The sequence below is a fragment of the Amblyomma maculatum genome, chromosome 11 (genome assembly GCF_055883805.1).
Source record: "Amblyomma maculatum isolate TAMU_Amacu chromosome 11, ASM5588380v1, whole genome shotgun sequence".
Classification (NCBI taxonomy): Eukaryota; Metazoa; Arthropoda; class Arachnida; order Ixodida; family Ixodidae; genus Amblyomma; species Amblyomma maculatum.
Window position 1 is genome coordinate 141,177,989 of NC_139354.1, and position 26,097 is coordinate 141,204,085.

Genomic DNA, 26,097 nt, shown 5'->3' on the forward strand with positions numbered 1-26,097 from the left:
TATCTTCTTTTTATGGCGATTAATTTCACCCGCTATAATTGACGTTTCCTCGTCGACAGAGAAATTGTACAGTTTGTTAAAAGAATGCCGCACAGCTTCTGTGATACAGACGAACTTTCTAGCTTATTTATCTCCAAAAGCGCCGTGGTTTGAAAAAAACTTTTTGGAGGGGTCTCTAAAATATTGTATCTACCATTTAAACAAAATCTAACAAGGATGATTCCAGCTTGCAACCAGAAATCGTCTGAACGTGTATGACGCGAAACCTGTTGATGTCTAGAAAATTGAAGGAAGCAGTATGATGTCTAAATTAATATTGTCCTCTTAGTTTAAACCTACTCTGCTCTTCTTGCCAATTTTCATGCGTGTCCCGTAAAAAATCAGGCATTCATTTCCCACAAAATGGCACATGAGTCTACATCACACTAGATAAAATCTGTGACTCATGTGGTATCAAATAACAAGCAAACATAAGTGCTCCATTAACGACGGTATGCAAGAAAAAATTACTGTTTGTACATTTCAGTTTCCTCTTGAAATTCTTCAATGGTATCGACGCGTAAATTTCATTTCAACTACTGTCCCTTAAGAAAACTTAGTTTCAGAGGTTGATTCAGTCATAGGTCAACTGCGGACTATGTCATTTTTACATTGCATGTGGCCTAAAAGACTGTCACATAGTGAAGAATTTGATTATTTATTGTTATGTCCTGCATCTAAACATGGTTACAGAACTTTTCAGACTGCATCACAGTGTTATAAAATGTGCGGCCTAGATAAAGAAAAGGTGACATGCTGTCGATCTTACCTGATGAGCAGTGAACACTGATATAAGCTAAATAATATCTTTCAGTTCAATGCGATAGCCTACAAAAGTAGGAACCGTACCTAGTCGGTACAATCTCGTTAAGGGAGAATTTCAGTGTAACCAATGGTATTCTCAGTGTCGTCTTCTGCACTCTACTTGCAGTACCAGAGTTACGTCAGTGTCGAAGACTGGATGGAGGCAATAAACGACAACCTGCCCATCACGTTGCACCTGAAGGTGTACTCGCGCGTGGACACGCACGATCTGGCCATGATCGGAGACGTGGTCAGCGCCCTTTTCGAGCAAAGCAAAGTGGAACTGGTCACTTATATTGCCATGCAGGCCATCGCGGAACTGCTTCGATTTGACTTCAACAGGTGTGAAGAGTCCTGGTGGTAGCACTCTCCCAATTATACATTGCTGCACCGCAGCTCACGTCAAGTAGACTAGCGCAGATTTAATGGTATTATATATAAATCCGCCACTTTTCCAGTCATTAATGGAGTGTGTAAACATATTCTACTCCGGTATAGCTCGGTAGCCACAGAGCCATGCTTTTCTTGCTTTTCTTAGGTTGAAGGCATCCCTGTTTCCTCATTCATGCTTTGCGTCCCGCTCCACCCCCAATAAAGTGTCTATTTTTGTCATTCAATGCAAGCCACGACTTCCAGGCCTCTGGCGTAACCACGTAGAAAACACAAATCACAGGATTGTTAGATAGCTGGACCGTATATACATGCAATTCCATGCACAATAAACCGATCTTGTCGTCCAGTATAAATTGTAATTTCCACGCTTCTTGCATTGAGTCGCGCAGGAAACGGCGAATTTTAATTTCCACTTTACATAAAGAATTAGCAAAATAACTATCGCCTACATGTGAACGCTGCAAAAGAGTAACCTTCCACAATGTGGTATACAAGTAGGTCACCAAGGTGTTCCTGTATCTGAATTCTAAATGATATCTCCTTTCCCTTAGGAGGAGGTCGACATTCTCCTGCCAATGTAGTGAGAGTTTTATGTTTTTGTGACAGAAGAAATTCTATCGACAAATTTCACAATGATGATCGTTTTCATTCCTGGCGTAGACTCGAAACAAATCATCAAGGTGCGCAGTTAAGTTCTACACAAGGACAAGGTTAAAGGCCATGCATAAGGAAAGATTGCTTAGGCTGAATGCCTTGTAATTTCACTTGAGAGCCCTATGATAATCGTAGCAAGTTGTTATGTGGTTTAGAATGTTATTCTCGTTTTCCCAAGCGTTTTAAAGGCGGTGTCGCTGAGATCTCTACAAGTAGAACAACCTGCCACAATTCCACAACTTGAGAGACCGGGAAATTGATTGTGCCCCCTTCTACGTCATTTCTGGCCCTATGTAATACCCTCCTCCCTCTATTTTTAGAGATTCAATCGTCTGTTTATGAGAACAGTTGAAGAAACACTGTTTTAGTGAAGCCGCTCACTTTCTCTTTTTGTGAACTTGAAGTGGAGAAAGGGAAAGTGGTGACGCGCGCGTCGCGCGGCTTAGCATTGAGGAGGCGGAGCGGCGGCATAGCTGCAGCAGTAGTCACTCTCTCTCTCTGTCCATCCGTCTCTCTGCGAACTTCAAGAGGAGGAAGGGAAACTGGCGACGCCCGCATTAAGCGACTTAACACTGAGGGAGTGAAGCGGCCGCATAGATGCACCCAATGAGAGAGCAGACAGTGAGAGAGGAGCGTCTCAGTTGCGGGCGTGGCGGCCGTCACAGGGCAGCGTTTCACAAGTGTGTGTGACTCCCGAGTGAGCATCCGTGTGTTGCTCGCGTGTCCTCAACTCCGGCATCTCTCCCCTCGCATCAGTCATTCCTCAGCCTTCACGGACAATAGACCTCAGCTCCGAGCCGCTCGCCGTGTCCTGAAGCTATTTGTGCTTACTTCCGCGCCTTAATTGGCGCTCGCGTTCAAGCGCGTTTCTCCCTTTCTTTCTCTCCCGGTATGATCCCACCCGAGGATTTTCAGCCGCAGAGCAGTGGATTGCAAAGAAGTACATTGTGCGTGTTTTTGTTCATTTCTGAAGATGGTGTAAGAGAAGCTGGGGACGCGGCTGCGCCGCACGTTTGTTTCGCGTCGCAATGGGTGAAGCAGGGCCGGGAGGTACTGCGGCGCCGGTTAGCCGTGCTTGACGTGCTGAAACACAACGGTTAAGCAGTGCTACGCACCTACTTCGCTTTGATTAACTATACAAATTGGCCGTAATTTTTTTTTTATTCTAGCGATATCATTTTTGGTAGTACGTTTATTTGGGGTTTTGCCTGCAAGCTACTGGGCTCGACATGGGTGACATAGCATTGGTCAGGGGTTAAAAGGTCCCATTCTGCAGCTTTCTTCTATAATGCGTGCCTGATATTCTATACACAACTTGCGGGTTGCCTCAGAGATATGAGATGATATAGTTCGGAAAAAGTCTACCTCAGTGCGCAATTATGTTATGTAGCTAAAGTAACAACTACATGTGTATGTCCATGTGCTTGGCAGCCTCATGTAATATAAATCAAGGGTAAAAATAAGGGACGATAAGGTTACATTACCGAAAATGCACCATTGAAGGAAGCCACTAAAGAAACACTTATCGCTTTGAGCTCGAATATAGCAGTGAGTGCAGAAGGGGTAGCGAGAACGTGCAATGTAAACATCCATTTCTGATTGTGCGGCTTCTCCAAAACTGAGGAGGGGCTTTTTTCAAAATGACGAAATTAGAAGAAGGTTTGGTCCACAGCACCAAACATATATTGCTTCTATTAGAAGAATGCTTATTGTTCGTCTCCTAGAATTGAATTCAAAATTAGGTTAATCACCAGATCTCTAGAGGACCGAAATTTCTCCTCGCCGAGCACCCACTGATAAAGGCGATTTTCAAGATGATCCAGCAAATATGTGACCTGACAGTGGGGAATGATAGTATTGGTCGCTATCAGTGGCACATAGGTGTAGGCTGGATTAAAAGTCCGGTGTCTTGTGAGACCTCCAACAATTGGTACTGATTGTGCTTGAATAGGATCACTGTACGCGGTTTTTTGAATTTCACAGAAGGCATACCCATTATCAGGCATCTCTTGACTTCGGGCGCAGGATCTACAGTCCCATTGAGACGTGCTTGAGGGCTTCGTACGACAACTTCTACGATCCTATGGTGAGCCTGTTTGTCAGGGAGCACCTGACAGAGAGCATAACCAAGAACTTCAAGATCTTTTTTGAAAACATCAGAGAAGGAGTGGTGAGTCAGGCTGGGCTTTCCTCGAACTTGAGCTGAAGCTTTCATTCGGTGGAACCGATGGTTTCAAAGTCGGTTTTTCAGATCAACGTGTCGAGATAGTTGGTACTGCATAACTTAAGTGCGCCATAAACATGGCGCAACAATGCATTGAGCCCGTCCTTTACTTCGCGTTTCGCCGTTTTTTAGAGTAGTTCTTTGGGCTTTTTGAAAGCTACTGAAGAACGTCCCCCTCTTAAGTATGAAGGCCTCAAGAGGCATCTTGTGATCGCGCATGTTTCTTATTGTATGGTTGGAGTAGAAAATTACCGCGTTTTATTTATAGGCTTCTTTTTTCCCTCTGCTTTTATACGGCAATATTTCCGTCGTATTTTATTTGGAAACTCCTTTTTTTTTTTTTTTTTTTAAGTCGATATTTATTGCCTCAGGGCATCAGTAGGTTATGAGATGAAGGATGAATAAATGATTAAATGAATGGAAAAAGGTTGGCTGATTTTATGAAGTCCAGAAGTGAGCGATGATGAGGTCCCTGCGTCCAAGTGACGTATGAGGCAGGATTGGTTGCTGAAAGGCCAGCTATTCTCAGGTGCCGGAATCGTGTTGGCTTGAGTGCTGGGCAGTCCCACAGCAAGTGGTGGATGTCGGCCTCGACATCTTCGTTGTTACAGATCGGGCATCCTGGGCGAGGATATAAGTGTTGGAAGTATGACCACGTCCTAGTTACTGCTGGTGTAAGGGCAACACCGACCCGGATCCTCCTAAGCGCAACCTCCTCTGCACGGGTGAGACCGCGGGGAAGGGATATCGCACACGGAGGGATAAGTGCACGTGTGCGGCGCCGGAGGTGCTCCTTTCTTGACAAAAGGAGGGTAGCGTCGTCGACTTCGAGAAGCTGTGGGATTGATGCGTCTTGGTTCACGAGGCGGGTTGCAAAATCAGCTTGACTTTGGGAAGGCAGCAGATCCCGTGGGACCCACTCAATGCGTATTGACTGTGGGATGCGCGCCGCAAGCTGGTGGATGTCCTGGCAAATTTTAGGGCAGCGGCTGACACGTCGGAGCAGACGTACTGCTTGAAGTGCGTCAGTGCGGATTACAATGTGGGCTGTAGGGAGCATGGTTATAGAAGTCACGGAGCAGAGTGCCTCTTGAACTGCCACAAGCTCAACGCAGAAAGATGTAAGTGGTTCCGAAAGCTGAAACGTAGTTGTCTGATTCAGGCTAGGCCTCCGTGGACAGTAGATTGCCGTTTTGGCTTCACAGCCTTGCAGGCTTCCATCTACGTACACTACTACGGAATCCTGAGGCAGGTTAGCATCGTGCTCTTCAAATCTCTGGCGTAGCAACGATGCAGAGTTGGCAGACGTCGGTCTGCGGATGTCAGTTGGCTTGTTGTCTCCTAACTGTATAAATTTCCAGGGAGGGAGAACTGGCGTAGGTGGCTGAATAATAATGTGTGACATTGCATACGCCCTCAGTGCTTGCGTGGAATGTGACAAAGTGGCCTTGAGTCTGCGAGCATCTCGGCGCTGCTGCACCAGTTCATCGATGGTGTTGAGCTGCGCATTCTCCTGTAACGCTACGACCGGTGTGATTCGTGGAAGGCATGTTATGGTCCTCATAGCTTCTCGATTTAAGGCTTCAAGGCGATCCCATTGTGCCCTTGTAAGATGCTGGAACTGGGCCTGATAAACAATACGGGGCTGCAGAACCGCCCTCACTAACTGGCGTGCAACAGACGAGCCAGCGCCACCCGTTTTAGGTGCAATTCTTCTTATTAAACTTATAGTTTGAAGTGCTTGCTTTTTTGCCTGAGAGAGCCAAGCAGTCGCTGATCCTGATTGGTGAATTGTTAAGCCCAGAATTTTCAGGCTCGAACTTTCTTGTATTGGGGTGCCTGATAGAGAGAGACGAATTGGATTTGAGGCAAGTTTACGGCGTCCCCAGCGGTTGGCGACTGACGTGTATGACGTTTTACACACAGAAAGTTGAAGGCCAATGGAGGAGGCGTAATCAGAGGTTACGTCTAATGCTGACTGAAGGGCGGCCTCTTGAGTGAGAAGATCATGGTGAGTGCTCCATACCGTGATATCATCTGCGTACTGCAAAAACTTGATTTCAGGGATATCATGTAAGCGCCACGCCAATGGGATGAAAGTAATATTGAATAACGTCGGAGACAATACTGATCCCTGGGGCACGCCACGTAGTGAAACGAATGAACCAACAGTGTCACCGCTGAGACGTATTGCAAATTTTCGTCCATCCAAAAATGATGCGACAAAAGTGCGTACTCTCGGAGGGAGATGGAGCATGTCAATGGCATTCAGGATTGCAGCATGACTGATGTTGTCATATGCCTTTTCAACATCCATTGCTAATATGGTACGTACATCGCGGCTGCGGGTAGATGACAGAACTGCTGAGGCCAAGACAGCCAACCCGTCCTCTGTACCTATGTATGGACGAAATCCAAACTACTTGCTTTTCTTAGGTTGAAGGCATCCCTGTTTCCTCATTCATGCATTGCGTCCCGCTCCACCCCCAATAAAGTGTCTATTTTTGTCATTCAATGCAAGCCACGACTTCCAGGCTTACGGAGCTTCTCCCAAACGCACACCCCTGGAAAAGCCGAGCGCCAGGCCGGGGGACGCTTGTACCCATTTATTATGTGATAAGGGCCCTCTTGGATTAAATGTAGCACTACATAAAAATTTATATTTTCTTATTTACGTTAATATTATGGTTGTGTTTGCCTTGTCTTTTTAATTTGTTTTTGCGTATGTAATTTATACATTTGTGTTTTAGTTTTTGTGCAATTTGATTTCGGTATTTTCTTCCCCTCTATATTATTCTATGCACCTTGACATTATCACGAAAATAAATATACAAAACCGTTATTTTGGTACTCTCAGAGCCCTAGTGGATCAATTTTGTTCCTGATATTTAACAACCTATTACTCACCATTTCAAGGTTGCTATCCTTACACCGTGAAATAATAAATCATGAATTGTTTCAAAGATGAACGTGTTATGCACCAACCCCATTCAATTTTGGAGAACTATTATTCCCCTTTCTCTAAGGATTCAGCTATTGTATTTATCGACCATATTCCTATCTGGAGCCCTATGTTCTCTAATTTGGTCTGTATTTAGCCAAGAACCCAATAGTAACGTCCACAAATTGCCGCAGAAAGACAACCGAGTCATGCCAAGCATAGCATTTCATCCCAACAGCACTACAGAACCATTAGAATGACTTAAAGTGTCTTAGCTAACGTTGATCGAATCAGTTCTACGAAAAAACCTGAAACATATCTCAAGAATGATTCTGACACAAATAATTCGGCAGTCAGTATCAAACGGAATATGTATCTAATGAGGGTATGCGAGGTGAATGTAGTATAGAAAAAATACTCCCCTTCTTCATCCAACTGTAATTGTTCCATATCGCCTACTAGCATCTGTTCGAAACTAATGCATCACATTGTTTACTCGCATAATGCAAACGTTCTATATAAGTAAACTTAGCTGATCCAAATCATGGTTTTCGGAAAGGTATGTCATGTGACACACAAATGGTTCTATTTATCAATTAAGTTAGGTCTAACTTAGATCTTAACATACTTTCGGACGCAAGTTTTCAAAACTTTGAAGAAAAAAAAACATTCAATAAAGCCCCCATACGCAGCTTTTCCATAATCTGTCATGTTTAGGCATTGATCCTCTTACCTCTTGTTTGGATATGATGATTTTACTTGTTAACAGCTTGTATAGGCTGGTCAACAATTCTCGGCTTGTTTTCGTTATTTCGGGTGTGTCACAAGGTACATAATCGGCCCTTTGCTTTTTCTGTTTTACATTAATGAAACGCTGAATCTTATGACTTTTAACACTCGGTTATCTACCGTTGACGGCTGTATCTGTAAAGACATGTTGAGACCCTAACACTGGAGAAAGACTTGAACAACAATGACGAACAACGCATCCGGTTGGCGGGACGTCATATTCATTAAACGTCTACATTACTAGTATGGCTGTTTCGTGGTGTGATTGATTTTAGTTTACTAATTAGGACTCTAATTAAATAACTAATCACCCTACAGAGACAATCGTTCGTGTTAGGCATCCTCCAACTAGACGCTTTCGATTACAGGCAATCGCTTGATGTTAATTCCTACGAGAACGACACAAGACTGTGCACGCATTTTGTACACACAGCTTTGCCTACTTCAGAAGGCCTTTTTAGCGCTAATCAAACACGTACATAGCTAGACGCACACGAAAACAAACACGCATACGTGTTTCCAAAGCGCCTAAAATGCCCTCTCAAGCTGAAAACAATCGAGCGTGTCTACAAGTACTTTTAATGTCTTGCAATGGTAGCGTAGTAATGGTTTCGCATTCATAAATAGCACACCTCTGAAGATAGCGTTTTCCTGCCTCAGTCGTGGCGATACTCATGTGGTGAAATGTTCATTCCGGCAAATCTAAGTCGGCTTGAACTCTCTGCTCCCTTCTCTTTTCCATACTCTGTCATGCTAAACTAACGACTCACTAATAGTGGGCAGCCCAGCTATGTTATCAGGTCAGTCTAATTTCTTGAAACGAATTAAAAAGCCGATTTGCGTTAGCGTATGAGTACGAAAGTATTTTCACTTCTTTCGTAATGACACTCCTCATGATTACATAGTAGACACTGTTGAGTGGGCATTCATAATCACTCGACATTCTCATCTTCTGTGCAATGTAGCCACGCTCACTGTGGGAAACGTGTCAAAGCATCCTGCGGCACACTTACGGCTACACCGGCGATAGAGTGAGACTTTGTCTTATCTGCCCTTGAAAAGTGTGAAACAAGGCTGCACACTGTTGCCCTGCCTATTTAACCTATATGCTGAGTGCATCATGAAGAAGGCCGGTCTGGACGAGTCTTCAGCTAGAGTGAAGATTGCTGGGAAACGTATCAACAACCTTAGATATGCGGATAATACCACTTTAATCGCAGAAAGTGATGTTGAACTCAAGAGACTTCTGTTGCGCGTACAAGAAGAGAGTGAGAAGTTTGGGCTTACACTGAACATTAAAAAGACAAAGATCATGGCGCCTTGCCCTATCCATCATTTCCTCGATCATCAAGGACAAGAAGTGGCAGCCGGGAGAGATTTTCTCTTCTTGGGCTCCAAGATTATCCCGGAAGGAGACTGCAGCCATGAAATTAGAAGATGCCTGCTTCTGGGAAAAAGAGCCATGGCTAGCCTTGACCACTCAGTAAAGAGCAGAGACATTACACTGCCAACCAACATCCGTATAACTCGTGCTATGGTCTTTCCAGCTGTGATGTATGAATTCGAGAGTTAGACTGTGAAGAAGGCTGACCGCCGAAGAATTGGCGCGTTTGAATTGTGGTGCTGACGGAGACTCTTGAGAGTTTATTGGATGGCCAGAAGATCAAATTAGTCGAAATTGTCGACCATAAACCCTGAATGCTCATTGGAGGGTCAAATTCTAAAGTTAAAGCTCAGCTACTTTGGTCATCTGATGAGAAGAGAAGAGTCGCTGGAGAAAGATTTGATGTTGGGAAAGGTTGCGGGTCACCGGAAAAGGGGTAGGCAGCGAACGCGATGGTTAGATGGCATCCTAGAGGCGCTGCAGATGAAGTTATGTGATGTTAGGAAGATAATGAGAGACCGGAAAGCATGGCGTGATATGGTCTATAGGGTCACGAAGAGTCGGACACGACTTAACTGAACTTAACTGAACTGAACGAAAGTATTTTCACTTCTTTCGTAATGCCCCTCCTCGTGATTACAAAGTAGACATTGTTGAGTGAACGCTCATAACCACTCGACATTCTCATCCTTTGTGCAATGTAGCCACGCTCACTGTGGGAAACGTGTCAAACCATCCTGCGGCGCACTTACGGCAACACCGCCGTGAGAGTGAGACCTTGTCTCAAGGGTGCGATCAGCGCTTCTGTAATTCTGCTGCTATAAGATTAATCTCTTAGTTCGGTATTTTCATGCAGTGTACCATTGTGGAATGTAAAATGCTGTTATTTGGGAAGTTTAGTATCTTTTATTGCCTTCAAGGTATTACGTCCAGACGCTTACATTTACGTAAGTTGCAGAGCTACTGCTCAAAAGAGGCTTCATTTTGACCCCTTAGGGGAATCCACGGGACAGGGCTGTTTTGGCCCTGACATCTTCATACACGAATTATAGGATATAAAAAGGACATAAAAGCTAAAATATTCTTCAAAATGTACACTCCAGTGATTGAAAAGAGAAAACATTTAGACATTTTAAAGTCTTTTTGAAAAAGAGGGTCTCAGACTGCGCCTTAAAATTTGGACCCATTCTCATCGGAGCCTTAGTCACGCTTTAAGGAGCTGTTATCTATACAGCTGCTCGTTAACGTTGTTCTCGTGGACCTCTCTGTGAGCCTGGATGCTGTGAATGGTGGTCATTCATTTGTCTATGTAGGTGACGTTACCATCGGGTCGTTCTGGGACAAGGTGTACAGATGTAAGCTTATCTCAAAGAGTGTTTGGTGGTAGTACAGAATTACGACCGAGAGTTCTGTCTGACGTGAGTTCTTTATAAATCCGCACTCTTGCATATTGCTAAGAAAACCGAGGTGATACCATGTAATGCAAGGTATCGATGCCTACATTCTCGAATGTGAGGCGTTCTGTTGTCAGAAAATAAAATAATATTAAGAATTCAATGGCCTTAGAGACACAAAGGCCACTAAAAATTTGTTTACTGATTGCAAGGCTACCTGGTAAGCTGCATGAACTTCCTAAACAATGTGTCGCCTGGTTATGTCATTTCTTGTTAGCCGCGTGGGGCAGGTGACTTGCCTACCTGAAACTGAAGAGGAGCGACAACCACCACCTTTACGTAAACATCTGATGGGGGTAAAAATGCTAGGATTCGCGGCAAAGCATCTACAAAGCGCTCGCCCCAACCTTAACTCCCAACATCTGAAGGAGCGGATTGAGGCCCATGCAAAATAGCTAAATTGGCAGACTTTCGGTAACCACAGTCGCGAGACTTGTACCCAGGGCACATTCTTGTCATACTTTCTATTTCAGATCATAGAGTGAGCGTTCCGAAAAGCGCTTAAAAATTGTGTGGTAAAGCCGTTTCAGAAAACATTGAATTACAAGTATTTATTTTATTTATTTATGTATTATTTAAAATACCCTCAGGGCCATACGGCACAACAGAGGGGAGTGGTTATAGAATGTAATAAAAAACAAAACATAACCTAATGAGCATAGGTTTACAAAATGTTGTTGGTTATACATTTTTAGCTGAGGCATTCTTGAAATAAACGATGGTCATTAGTTAGTGTCAGTGATTAGTGTCAGTGATGCGGGAAGTTGATTCCACTCGTCGGATATACTGGGTAGAAATGAATGAAAGTAGGTTTCTGTTCTGCAGAATTGAACTCCTACTTAGTGGGCGTGATCCATCCGTGTTGAAAGGCACTGTGGGGGTGAAATAAGTTCTTCGCGCAGGTGAGAATGATAAAAAAATCTATGAAAAAGACGAGGACGAAGTGTTTTGCGACGAGACGCGAGGGATGACAAACCGAGGCTGGCTTTTTGCTGGATACGCTTGATGTTCTGTGGTAATTAGGGAGGGTAAACCGTACAGAAATGTTTTGGGTCATTTCCAGTGAGTGCGTTAAGTTTTGGTGGTAAGGATGCCATATTGATGCTGCATACTCTAGTTTAGGCAATACGAGTGTCTTGTAAAGTAGAAGTTTAAGAGAAGCGAGTGCTTTGCGAAAGTTACGAAGAAGATATGCAAGTGTTTTGTTGGCGGTTTTTATAAAATGGTAACATGAACAGTCCAGGTAAGGTAGCTAGTAGTGTGAACACTGAGGTATTTATACGAGAATACTGAGTCTAGAAGCATGCTGTTAAGGTGATAGGAGGGCATATTAGTAGTCACTCTACACACAAACATGAATTTGTACTTGTTAACATTGAGGTCTATTAGCAAAGATTTACACCAGGTTGAGATGAAATCGAGGTCAGATTGAAGGGTTAGTGCATAGCTTTCGTATTTTCTTTCCCTAAATATTACGCAGTCGTCGGTGAATAGGTGAATGCTAGATAAAATGTGGGAAGGTAGATCATTAATATAAATAAGGAAAAGAAGCGGACCGAGTACGGAGCCATGAGGGACACCAGAGTCAACCATACTCGGATCCGAGTGAGGTCATTAACAGAAACGAACTGGTGACGGCTTCGAAGCTTCGAGCTAGGTGAGAATCTTTGAGTCGAGATTAAGTTTGTGTAGTTTGTAAAGTAGTAAGCTACGGCATTATTCGGTTAGGAATGCCAAATTAATTGAATGCATGTGGTATTAAAAAAGAAAACACTACAGGGATTCAGAAGGTTTTACCAAGGAAAGGATCAGAACCTTTGCGTTGACGCACGAAGAAGTGCAGCTGAACGGGCAATTGGTAAACCTAGACACGCTTAATGATGATGAAATATTGGGGCAGCACTCGCCGCCACCTTTTTTGATGTAGCTTAATGTAGGGCTCTCAGGAAGCCGTCACAAATTACATGTGAGGTGGTATCGGTAAACTCGCCCACAGAATATTGTTATCGAAAGGGAGCACTCCTACTTTCGCTGTTAGTAAACCTTCGTTACCGAGAGAGGATACCGTACTAAGAAGATGAAAATTTTGATTAAGAAACGCCAAAGCAAGAAAGCTACCAATTCAACAGAGCAGATAGAATTGGCAGAGATACCAAAGCTGATCAATAAGCGCGAAGTGGCGGATATAAGAAAGCAAGATGGAGAAAATCGAGCATGCTGTAAAGAACAGGGGCAGCCTTCAAGCGATAAAGAAGAAATTGGGCATAGACAAAAATCAGATGTATGCGCTAAGGGATAAGGCGGGCAGTGTCATCAGGAATATGGACAAGATAGCCAAAGTAGCCGGGAAGTTATATACTACTCTCTACTGTAGCCAAAGAAGCCAGTACAATAGTGAGATTGGCGGTAGGGAAAAGCAGTCAGACGTTCCTCCAGTGACGAAGGACGGAGTTTATAAAGCATTAAAAACTTTCAAAAGGAGAAAAGAAACTAGAGAGGATCAGGTAACTATAAATTTGTTTAAGGACGGGGGGGGGGGGGATATCGTGCTAGAAAAACTGGCCACACTCTATACGTAGTCCTTGGTGTCATCGACGGTATCGGAATCAAGAAAAAGAGCAAACATTATCTTAATTCATTAGAAAGGAGATGCTAAGGACTTACATTACAAATCAATGAGGTTACAGCATGGTATGTATATCTACCAAAGTAATCGCTAATAAAATAGGGACAACCTTAGACTGCAACCAAACAAAAGCTTAAGTATGTTTTCGGAAAGGGTACTCAACTATCGATCATATTGTCACGTAGTGGTGACGAGGCAGACGACACAAATGAAGGGGTCGATGATTGCACTAAAGAAACTCTTTATTTGGGCTGACTTGCGCCGGCAAAACAACTAAGCAACTCGGCGGCGGCGACAGAAACAAACGTGCTCGTCGATCGTCGAACAAAGAATGCTCATAACACTCGTCAACGCTCAATTTAAATGCTGCACAGAACAATCTAGATAACGTCGGAAACAGCTACCAGCACGGGCTGGAACATTGTGGAAAGACACCCGAGTGGCCGGAACCTTCGAGACAGATCTCGGTGCATCTTTCGCTACAACAAAACTAATAAAGGTGTGACTCGCGACATCGAGCATTAACAAACAAAGATTACGGAACTGATACGTGGTCCAGAATCAGAGTGATAAGCCTGTATGCCGGCGGCTGTTAAAAAACAACAAATACTGTTTTGAAGGTTCCGCGGCATTAATCCCCCCTTAAAAAAAAACATCGCCTCGAAGTTCCAAAACAAAGAAACTTAAACATAAACACTGCAAAGTTTAAACACCACAAATTATTTTACGCGCGTAATATGGCTTCAGTCGTACAACATGTACAATTTCTGGGCGTTCGCGTCGCCGTTGTGATGCTGACGTTCCGCCGGGAATGACTTCATAGTCCAGTGGTCCGACGCGGCGAATGATTTTGTACGGCCCAAAGTATCGACGCAACAACTTTTCATTTAATCCGCGCCGGCGAATTTGTGTCCAAACCCACACTTGGTCTCCTGGAAATGTACTCTGCGTGGCGTCGTCGTAAATTGTATCGTCGGCTGTCGGTGCGCTGCTGGTCTTTAATACGCAGCCGTGCGAGTCGTCGGGCTTCCTCTGCACGCTGCAGGTAGGCGGCGACGTCAAGGTTGTCCTCGCTGGTTACGTGCGGCAGCATTGCGTCGAGCGTCGTCGTGGGCTCCCTTCCGTACACAAGCTTAAACAGGGTCGCTCTGGTCGTCTCCTGGAGTGCCGTGTTATACGCGATCATGTACGGCAAGATGGCGTCCCAGGTCTTTTGTTCAGCGTCGACGTACATGGCGATCATGTCCGCGATAGTTTTATTCAGGCGCTCCGTAAGGCCATTGGTCTGGGGATGGTACGCAGTTGTTCGTCAATGGCTTGTATGACTGTATTCCAAGATGGCTTGCGTCAACTCTGCCGTTAACGCCGTTCCTCTGTCCGTGATGAGCACTTCTGGGGCGCCATGTCGCAAGAGAATTTGGTCGACAAAAAAATTTGGCGACTTCTGCCGCGGTACCATTTGGTAGTGTTCTTGCTTCGGCGTAACGGGTAAGGTAGTCAGTGGCCACGATGATCCACTTGTTACCCATAGACGAAGATGGAAAGGGGCCGAGGAGATCCATCCCAACTTGTTGTAAGGGCAGGTCAGGGGGCGGAATCGGGTTTAGTAGTCCTGCTGCTCTGGTCGGCGGCGTCTTGCGTCGTTGGCACTCACGACACGTCTTCACGTAGTGGGCAACTTCGGCAGGCAGTCGCTGCCAGTAATACTTCTCCTGAATTCGACGCAACGTGCGCGCAAATCCGAGATGGCCTGCTGTGGGTTCATCGTGCAACGCCTGCAGAATTTTCTGCCGGAGGTTTTTAGGCACTACAAGAAGATGCGCTGTCTTGTTGGTTGCAAAGTTCTTCACTAGGAGACCATTGCTTAACGCGAACGATGATAAATGTTGCCTGAACACACCAGGAGGGGAAGTGGTCTTTCCTTTTAAGTAATCTGCAGCGCTTTCAGCTCAGGGTCTGATCGCTGTTTTTCTGCGAAACTGCTGGCGCTTACCGGTCCCAAAAAGGCGTCGTCGTCATCGTCCTTCGGGGGAGCGTCGACGGCAGCGCGTGATAGGCGGTCTGCGTCGGAGTGCTGCCGGCCCGGCTTATAGACTACAGTCAAGTCAAATTCTTGAAGTCGTAGGCTCCATCTGGCAAAGCGGCCGGACGGATCTTTCAAATTAGCCAGCCGGCAGAGCGCATGCTGGTCGCTAACAACCTTGAATGGTCGGCCGTATAGGTATGGAAGAAACTTACAAGTAGCCCAGATGATCGCAAGGCACTCCTTCTCAGTCGTGGAGTAATTGACTTCGGCTTTTGTGAGGGACCTGCTAGCGTAGGCGATTACTTTTTCCTGTCCGGCACTCTTCTGGACGAGAATGGCTCCTAGGCCCACACTGCTCGCGTCGGTGTGAATTTCGGTCTCGGCGTTTTCATCAAATTGGTCAAGTACAGGAGGGCATTGCAGGCGGCGCTTAAGTTCGTCGAAGGCTTCTCCTTGCGGCGCTTTCCATTTAAAAGGTACGTCAGCCTTTGTAAGCTGCGTCAGCGGTTCGGCGATCCGCGAAAAGTTTCTGACAAATCGTCGATAATAAGCGCACAGCCCAAGGAATCAGCGCACAGCTTTCTTGTCGGCAGGCGGTGTGATTGCAGCTGTTTTCTCCGGGTCTGGGAGAATACCATCCTTGCTAACGATGTGACCTAGGAACCGGAGTTCTTCGTAGGCGAAGTGACACTTATCTGCTTTCAGCGTTAGTCCCGATGACTTGATGGCTTCCAGCACTGCCTGTAGTCGTTTTAGGTGGTCTTCAAAGTTTGACGAGAAGACAACAGCGTCGTCCAAATATACCAAACAAATTTGCCACTTCAAGCCTGCCATGACTGTGTCCATTACTCGTTGAAATGTGGCTGGTGCGGAGCAGAGGCCAAATGGCATCACCTTGAACTCAAAAAGACCGTCCGGTGTGATGAATGCGGTCTTCTCGCGATCTCTTTCGTCGACCTCAATTTGCCAATATCCGCTTTTCAGATCCATCGATGAGAAGTACCTTGCATTGCGGAGTCAGTCGAGAGTGTCGTCGATGCGGGGAAGCGGGTAGACATCCTTCTTCATTATGCTATTCAAGCGGCGGTAATCAACGCAGAAGCGAAGTGTGCCGTCTTTCTTCTTCACCAAAACGACTGATGCCGCCCAGGGGCTGTTGGATGGCTGGATTACGTCATCACGCAGCATTTCCTCAAAATGATCGCGAGTGGCCTGGCGTTCTCGCGGCGATACACGATAAGGACTTTGGCGCAGAGGTCGGGCGTGTTTGTCCGTTATTATCCGGTGCTTGGTCAGTGGTGTTTGTCGTACCTTCGATGATGATGAGAAGCACTCCCCGTAGCTTCGAAGCAGACTGAGAATCTGGTCTTTCCTGTTGTGGGTCAATGCCGGGTTGATGTCAAATGTGGGCTGACGGAATAGGTCCGGTGCGTCTTCCAGCGTTTGGTCGTGGAGGGTGAATACATCTTCGAGGTCCGCTAATTCGTCGAGAAAAGCGATCGTGGTGCCCTTGTTGAGATGCCGGTATTCTTCGGTGAAGTTTGTTACCAGAACCTGAGCTTGACCTCTCCGGAATTTCGTGAGGCCTCTTGCGATGCCGACACCTCGTTCTAAGAGCAACTGGATATTTTCTTCGACGATGCCTTCAGCGGTTTCGATGTTTGCGCTACCTACGCAGACAGCGATGCTTGATCGGGGCGGGACGGTCAATTCATCATCGAGGACGTTTAGAAGGATGTGTTGCATCGACGTCGTCGTAGCAGGAATGGCTTTGTCTGCAGAGAGCTTGATGAGCTTTGATCGCAGGTCGATGATAGCCCTATGTTCATTTAGGAAGTCCATTCCTAAAATCACATCGCGGGAGCACTGCTGCAAGACCAAAAAGGTGCTGGGGTAAGTACGCCCATTTACGCTTATTCTTGCACTGCATCGTCCCGATGGAGTAATCAGGTTGCCACGTGCGGCGCGAATCAGCGGGCCATCCCAAGCGGTGGTACCTTTTCTGTGCTGAGAGGCTAACGGTCCACTAATGACTGAATAGTCAGCTCCGATGTCTACTAGGGCAGTGACTCTGCGACCGTCGATATCAACTTCAAGGTCACTTGTTCGCGTCCTCGTATTGCACGTGGGCCTTAGTGTCCGATCTCGGCTCCGTCTTTTCTTCAGGTCATGGCCGGGGCATACCGTTGTTACTTCGCTGGGCGTTGGTGTCTGCTTGCATTCTGGTCGTGTTGTCGTCGATGACGTCGTGTGGAGCGGCGGTGAAATGGCTGCGTCGTCGTTAGTGGTCGTCGGCGGCGGAGGATCTTCGTCTTTTCGCCGTTGAGCAACCTCACCTCCAAAGGTTGCTGCCTTTAGTTTCCCCTGCGGGGGCTAGGAGACCGTCCTTGCACGTAACCACGGCCCGGCGACGCACATCGGGCATTGTGCGGTGATGGGGAGCATGACAGACGCCTTGGCGACGAGTGCTCTCCGCTACGCAGGAAGTCGTTGATTTCCTGTGGTCGCTCGCCAGGACGGGGTCGTGGGGCGTCGACAGCGAAACCACGAAGGCCGATCCGCCTGTACGGGCAGTGACGGAGGATGTGTCCTGCCTCACCACAATGGAAGCAGAGCGGTCGGTTGTTTGCTGTCCTCCAGGCGGCGCACTTTCTGGGGCTAGGGGGTCGTTGGTAGGCTTGGCGGGCGGGGACCAAGGGGCGCCTTTCGGAAGCAGGATGGTAGCGACGAGGGCTTGGGAGGTCGCTTCGGCTTGGGAGGTCGCGTCGGGGTGCAGGATGACATAATGCAGCTGCATAGTCCATCGCTGCTGATTCATGCACTGGAGCCGCAGGAGTCGTCGCTTTAGGAACGCCCAGCGCCTGCTGAACTTCTTCACGGACGACGTCCGCGAGCGTTGCCACCTGGGGTTGTTGCGATGATGGCAGCATTCGGCGGAGCTCCTCTCGCACGATCTCCTGGATGAGGTCCCGAAGGTTCTCTCCGCTTGCAGATCCGCTGGGGTAGTGGCATAAGTAGTCTGGTTGAAGTGGTCGCTCGTAGTGGCGCATCCGGGTGTCCAAAGTCTTCTCGATGGTCGATGCTTCACTTTCAAATTCTTCCACAGCTTTCGGCGGGTTCGGGACAAGCCCCTCAAAAAGCGACTCTAACTCCTCGCATTAGGAATTTACCTTTCTCACCTTCGGTCTTGTTAGAGTCGGCGCGGCGAAACAGGCGTTTCATCTTCTCTACGTAGACCAGGACGGGCTCGATTGGTGGTTGAATTCTTGGTTGGAGGAGGGCCTGAGCTCTTTCTTTTCGGACAGAACTTGTAAAGGCTGTCAAGAACTGTGCTTTGAATATCTCCTAATCCTTGAAAGAAGTCTCGTGATTTTCAAACCAAATTCGGGCATGTCCTTGAAGAACAAAGTAGACCTGCCTGAGTTTCGCAGCGTCGTTCCAGCCGTTGAAATCTGGCACTCGGTCGAAAAGGTCCATCCAATCTTCCGCATCTTCATCCGGTCGCCCATGGAAGCAGGGGGGCTCACGGGGTTGGACGAAAACAACCGGTGCTGTAGGCTGGGCCATTGTCAGCGTCGATGCCTTCCGAGATCGAATGGGGTCAGGCAGCAGACCGTGTTTTGGTTGTAGGCCTTGGAGTCGGCGGCTGGCTCGGTGACATGTAGGTTGGTCTTCCAGGGCGACAGGAATAAGGCTGAGGTCTTCGCTTGAAGGATCAAGGGCAGCACCTCCACCAGATCTCGGTGCATATTTCGCTACAACAAAACTGATAAAGGTATCACTCGCGACATCGAACATTAAAAAACAAAGATTACGGAACTGATACGCGGTCCAGAATGAGAGTGATAAGCCTGTATGCCGGCGGCTGTTAAAAAACAACAAATACTGTTTTGAAGGTTTCGCGTCAATATCCATACCATCAACCAGGTGATAAAAACATCCTCGAAATATAACCAGCCCTTCTACATAGCATGCACTGAATACGAAAAAGCATTTGACTGAGCAGAAACCTCGGCGGTCATGCAAGCATTCTGAAATCAGGGTCTAGGCGATCTGTACGTGGAAGTGCAAGAATATATATATATATATATATATATATATAGGAGCTGCCCAGAAACCATAATTTTGCATAAAGAAAGGAACAAAATTCCTGTAACAAAAGGTGTTAGGCAGGGGGACACGAAATCCGCAGTACTATTCACAGCTTGCTTAGAAAAAGCATCGAGAGACTTTGAATCGGAATAGTTAGGGATAAGAGTAGATGGAGAATACCTCAGTAACCTGCGAATTCCTGATGACATTGCCTTGCTAACTAACTCAGCGGATGAACTGCAAAGAATGATTGATCACCTAGACAGCTAAAGTAGAAAGGTAGACTTGAAACTTAATATGCAGAAGACTAAGGTATAGTTCAACAGCATCGGGAAGGAACAGCAGTTTACGTCAGGTTATGAAGAAATGGAAGTAGTAGGCGAATATATTTACTTAGAAGAGGTTGTAACCGCAGATCCGGACCACGAAAGGGAAATAACTAGGAGGGTAAGATTGGGATGGAGCACATTTGGCACGCACTCGCAGATTATAACTACACTCTTAATCTGGTTCCACATGTTCCGCATGTAAGTGGAACTTAAAAAAAAGCGGTTGTTGTTGGCACGAGCGACGCGCTGGTGCTGGACTCTGTGAAGTCCCCGGTCAGTAATGATGGGCGACGGTGCACCGTGTCTGAGCACAATGTCGTTCATAAAGAATCGAGCAACTTCGCCGGCAGTACCTCGGGCAAGGGCCTTCGTTTCAGCGTAGGGGGTCAAGTAGTCTGTGGCAACTACGATCCACTTGTGTACGTTCGAGGATAAAGGAAATGGACCTAAAAGGTCCATGCCCACTTGCTCGAAAGGTGTGAGGGGTAGTTTAATAGATTAACATACCGGATGGCTTGAGCGTGGGTTTTTTTCATCGCTGGCATTGTCGACAAGTCTGTACGTAATGTCTAACGCTCGGAGAAAGATGTGGCCAGTAATAGTTCTGCCGGACTCGGTTTAGGGTGCGTGTAAAGCCAAGATGTCCTGAAGTTGGTTCGTCGTGGCAGGCCAGGAGGATTTCGTGCCTTAGATCAGCCGGAATGACTAGCAGCTGTGTTTTCGCACTCGACGTAGAATTCTTATAAAGCACCCCATTGCGGAGGCAATACGACGACAACCCCCGAGCACGATACCGGGGTATTGTAGGATGCCCACCTTCAAAGTGGTCAATAATAGTCGCAGCTCGTCGTCGGCACGCTGTTTGGAGGCGAGATCGGATGTAGTGACTGCTCCGAGGAAGCTATCGTCGTCGGTGGCATCTGACGAAGGAGGGCCGACGGGCGCGCGTGACAAGCTATCAGCATCGGTGTGCTTCCGGCCAGACTTATAAATAACATCGAAATCGAACTCCTGTAGGCGCAAAGCCCAACGCGCTAAGCGGCCACAAGGATCCTTTAAGTTTTTCAGCCAACACAACGAGTGATGGTCAGTGATGACGCGAAACGGTCGGCCATAAAGGTACGGACGGAACTTGGCAGCGGCCCATACTACCGCCAAACATTCTTTTTCAGTGGTGGAATAGTTGACTCAGCACGGGAAAGTGCACGGCTGGCGTAGGCAATTACTTTCTTGACCCCGTCTTGGTGCTGAACTAGAACGGCACCAAGGCCGAAGTTGCTCGCATCCGTGTGCAATTCTGTGTCGGCATCATCGTCGAAATGTGCCAGGATCGGGGGTGACTGGAGCCAGCGTCGTAACTCGTCGAAAGCCATCTGCTGCTCCGCGCCCCAGGAAAATGATGCGTCATCTCGAGTCAGGAGAGTGAGAGGGCTTGCCATCTGTGCAAAGTTTTTGATAAAGCGACGATAATAGGAGCACAGTCCCAAAAACCGTCGGACTGCTTTTTTGTGGGCGGGGACGGGAAAGGCAGCACGGCAGCAAGTTTCTCAGGGTCAGGTCGGATGCCATCAGCACTCACGATGTGCCCAAGAAACTTCAATTCGGTGAACCCGAAGTGGCACTTTTGAGGCTTGAGAGAAAGGTTGGCGGACCGGACAGCTTCGAGAACAGTTCTCAGGCGGCGCAAGTGTTCCGTGAACGTCGGTGAAAAAATTATCGCGTTGTCGAGATAAACAAGGCATGTCTGCCACTTAAGACCTGTGAGCACAGTGTCCATCATCCGCTGGAAGGTGGCAGGAGCACAGCAGAGCCCGAATGGGAGGACTTGGAATTCATAGAGCCCATCTTGTGTTACGAAGGCAGTTTTTTCCCGGTCCCTCTCATCGACTTCAATTTGCCAATAACCACTCCTGAGGTTAATGGAGGAGAAGTACTTGGTTCGGCGAAGTCGGTCGAGAGAGTCATCAATCCGTGGCAGTGGATAGACGTCCTTCTTTGTCATACTGTTAAGTTCCCGATAGTCAACGCAGAAACGAAGTGTTCCGTCTTCCTTTTTAACGAGGACTACAGGCGACGACCATGGGCTGCTTGAAGGTTGAATGACGCCATCGGCGAGCACCTCCTTGACTTGCTGTTGGACAGCGTCTCTCTCCCGAGGAGACACACGATAGAGCTGCTGATGGATGGGTCGAGTGCCTTCATGCGTGATAATCCGGTGTTTAATGACCGACGTTTGCTGCACTTTAGATGAAGACGTGAATGACACACGAAACTCCAGCAATAGATTTTGGAGTTGCCTCTTTTCAACGGAGGAAAGGCTAGAATTTGTGTCGACAGCGTGTACCGCATCATCCGGTTCAGTGCTAGGCGTAGCTTCCTCTGAAGCAAAACATTCGGCGACTTCGTGCAGATGGTCGACGTAAACAATGACAGTGTCACAGAACAGATGTCGATGTTCATTGGAGAAATTGGTGACAAGTACCTCCGTCTCTCTTCCACGAAGGAAAGAAAAACCTCTTTCCACAGAAACTCCCAAGGCGAGTGAGAGGGAGACATTAGGCTCAACAACCCGGAGGCCGTGATGTGGCTCGTCACAGGTAACTCTGGCGAGGATGCTGGCACGTGGTGGCACTGTGAGGCTATCATCGGCGACTCGCAGCGTGGAGTGGGACCCGCGGTACTCATGCTTTTCAGTGGCCAGTTTGGCGGAAAACGTCACCAAGCGGTTCGGTAGATCTATATGGCACCGGGCTCACGAGGGAAGTCGATGCCAAGAATAACATCACGAGAGCGTTCGCGTAGAACAAGAAAAGTCGCAACAAATGTGCAGCCTCGCACCGTAACCCGGGCTGTACACATACCCATTGGTGCAACCACATGTCCGCCTGACGTACGTATGTCTGGTCCGTTCCATGGCGTCATCACCTTTTTCAGTGTCCTTGTAAGCCGCCCGCTAAGGATAGAATAATCGGCTCCCGTATCAACTAAAGCGCTGACCTCCTTCGTGTCGAGGATAATAGGGATGTCCAGGGTGACCCGGCCAAGACCAGGGCCTGTCAACCTCGGTTCGGAGTGAAGTGAGCGGTGTGGTGGCGGAAGCTGGACGGCGGTTGGGTGGTCGGCGTCGGGACAATTCAATGTCGGCGGCAAGTCGGAGTGAAACAAGCGGTGCGGCGACGGAAGCTGGGCGGCAGTTGTGTGGTCTGCGTCGGGGCGATTTAAGCGACATGGCGGTGATAACCGGTCGGCGATGCGGACGACGTGGGGCGATCTGGTCTGTGCGGCGAAAACTGGACAGGAATTCGGCGTTCGACGTCGGGGCGAATCGAGCGCTGCGGCGGTGGAAGCTTTACGGTTAATCGGTGTGCGGCGGCCTCGCCCCTAAAGGTCGCCGGAGCTAGTTTTCCCGATGAGGGCTCGAAGAACCATGGCGTCCAGCGGTATACCGTGGCCAAGAGGGCGAAGAGCGACGAGGCGAAGGCGAGCGCGACTCGCGACGAGGAGAATGTGGCAGACTGGGGTGACGTACGCTGGCGGGTGACGTACTCGGCGATGTCGTGAGGCCGCTGACCAGGCCGTGGACAAGGGCTGTCGGGGGAAAATCCTCTAAGGCCCATCTGACGATAAGGGCACTGCCGGTAGAGGTGACCTGCCTCGCCACAGTGGTAGCAGAGAGGGCGGTTATCTGGAGCGCGCCAGAGATCAGTCTTCCGGGGCGCCTGGCGCCGATCTGCCCAAAGGGGCAGCGGTGCCGCAGCGTGCACAGCGACCTGAGGTTGCGTGTAAGGCGAAGGGGTAGGTAGCAGGGCTGGGCGGCGTGTGACATCAGCGTAAGTCATCCGCTGGGTGGGGCCCGGGGGTGGTGGTGGAACGACTGTACTTGTCGGTGGCGTGAGTGCGTTCTGGATCTCCTCACGGATGATGCTGGCAAGGGAAGCTGCGCCAGGAGTAAATGATCCATGAAGTTGCTGGAGCTCCTCGCAAACAACGGTGCGAATGAGGTCGCGAAGGGAGCTCATATCTGCCCCGGGATTGTAGTCGGTTCGGTCAGACGTCGGTAGTGTGGAGATGGAATTCAGCGGCCGACCGTACTGGCTGCATCGCTGTTGTAGCAGTTTCTGCATGGTCACAGCTTCAGCCATAAACGACGCAACGGTGGTGGGCGGGTTCCTCACGAGGCCGAAAGAAAGCTGTTCTTTGACGCCGTGCATCAGGTGCCGCACCTTCTTCTCACTCATGGACGGGTCGGCGCGATGGCAAAGGCGCATGACGTCTTCAACGCACATTGCGACCCCCTCGTTCTGACGCTTAAGTCGAGAGGTCAGGGCACGCTCGGCATTCTCTCGGCGGTTACTGTTGGTGTACGTACCGAGGAGCTGACTTCGGAAGGCCGGCCACGTAGAGAATGTGGCCTCGCGGTTCTCGAACCATGTCCGAGCAGCGTATTCAAGGCTGAAGTAGACGTTCCGCATTTTCGCAGCGTCGTCCCAGCCGTTAAATGTCGCGACCCTTTCATAGTGAGCAAGCCAGTCCTCGGCGTCTTCAAACTGCTCACCGTGAAATGGTTTAGGGGTACGTGGGGTCTGAAGGATGAGACAGGACGAAGGGGTGGAAGGGACAGTCATGGCACGGGCGGGCGGTGTCGTTGCCACAGCCAGAGTCTCTTCGTCAAGAGGGAAGGCCTCGGGGGACAAGCCTCGGAGCCGTCGGCTGGTACGATGAACAGGAGTGGTCACGAGAGGCGGCCGCGTAGGGTCGTCCGCAGGAGAAGGGATCATCGATGGCACCTCCACCAGTGTCACGACTGAAGTCAGAGGGAGCCGAGTACACGTAGCCGAGGACCCGAGAATATGATCGGCTTGTAGTTCCGAACACAGAGTCACAGAGTCCAGCACCAGCGCGCCGCTCGTGCCAACAACAACCGCTTCGTCGTCGTCGGCGCCAAACACGGCTGTCACGTGGCGCTAGGCACGTGGCAATATAAAAAATATGGTTCAAGCAAGCGCTTTTTGCAGCGAAGTCTTTGGGCACATGTAAGAAAACAAAGGCAGTACCTTTTTTCTAGAGTTTCCATGTTTCGATAGGTCGTTTCGAGCGTTTCGAGAGAGACCACGAACGCCGCGCCTGTGATATCTCATGACACACTGACGATTAACGCACAACTAAAACTGTAATTTATGTGGGCTACCATGCATAACAAGCTTCACAGCTGATCTTAAGGGCACTTTAACATTATTATTACTGCCAAAATGTTGAATGCGGGCTCAATCGCAGGCGAGCGTATCTGCACCACGGCCCAGCATAAACAGCAGAAAGAAAAAATAAAACGAGGAAGAGTGTAGTTTACCGAGAGATGGGCCCATCAGAGAAAAAACAACATACAGCGCTTGTAATGCATTACAAGCGCTGTATGTTGTTTTTTTTAGCGTATATTAGCGTATTTTAGCGTAATATTTAGCGTATTTCTCAAGCTTTTGCGCTCCTTCTTAATCTGCATATAAAGCAGCCGAGCCCTCGGTCATCGCAACGCTTCCCGAAATGTTTACATACAAATAAGGTTTAGTTACACGCAAAATAGTGTCGTCGCTGCTGCGCTTGCCGGTATCGAAGCTTGGTCGCACCTTTTTCCTTGAAGGTTTGTACTAAAGCTCTGTGGTCAGCGAAAATTACGCCCAAGGTAGCAGAGCAACACCGAAGAGCCGGCGTTGGTAAATTTGCCAGCGATGTCAAAACTGCACATGTTAAAATGATTCCAGTGCACAAAATAGCGCGCTTAGGAATCCAGAAAATTAGTTGCAAGTCATGAGAGAAGGCAGCAAGCTCCAATGATCAAGAAGTTATTGTGAGAGCGGCAGTAATGGCATGTAGACTGCAAAACATGACGTCCCAACCTTATAAATGCGGCTCATGACAAAACAAAGCAGAAATGGTTAGACGAACTCCAGTTCTCGGCGTGGCCGAGTACATGAATCCATGGTGGCTGCTCAGGGAGCGTCATATGCACTTCCCTGAACCGCACAACACTGTGTATGAAATGTTCTCGTACAGGATTGACTTGCATATCTGCATTGTTAAACTGCATTCTGATTTTCCACAAGCTGTGGAGGGCCAGGAGCATTATTGTATCAAAGGGAAACTCGTCTGTATTAGGAAAAGGTAAAAATCGTATGCCATATGCATCTAGAGGTAGCTCTTTTTTTAAAGTTCTCTGAAGCACATCCCAGACAAAAATGGCATCCCAACAGTCCAAAAACACGTGTTCTATCGTCTCTGGTCTGTTACACAAGAAGCAGTTTGTTGACCAAGGGACGAACAGGCCTTTAGCGCGCATTCATGTTTTGA

The 26,097-nt window shown here is 48.0% G+C and overlaps 1 protein-coding gene across 1 annotated transcript in view; it reads left to right on the forward strand.

Annotated features, from left to right (window-relative positions):
* Positions 1–1,000: 1,000 nt before the first annotated feature.
* LOC146175089 (neprilysin-1-like) overlaps positions 1,001–26,097 on the forward strand; it is a 94,623-nt gene continuing 69,526 nt past the window's right edge. Inside the window, exons 1-2 of the mRNA XM_084583525.1 lie at positions 1,001–1,194; positions 3,925–4,060. Coding sequence (XP_084439651.1) covers positions 1,001–1,194; positions 3,925–4,060 — 330 coding nt within the window. The remainder of the gene's footprint in view (positions 1,195–3,924; positions 4,061–26,097) is intronic.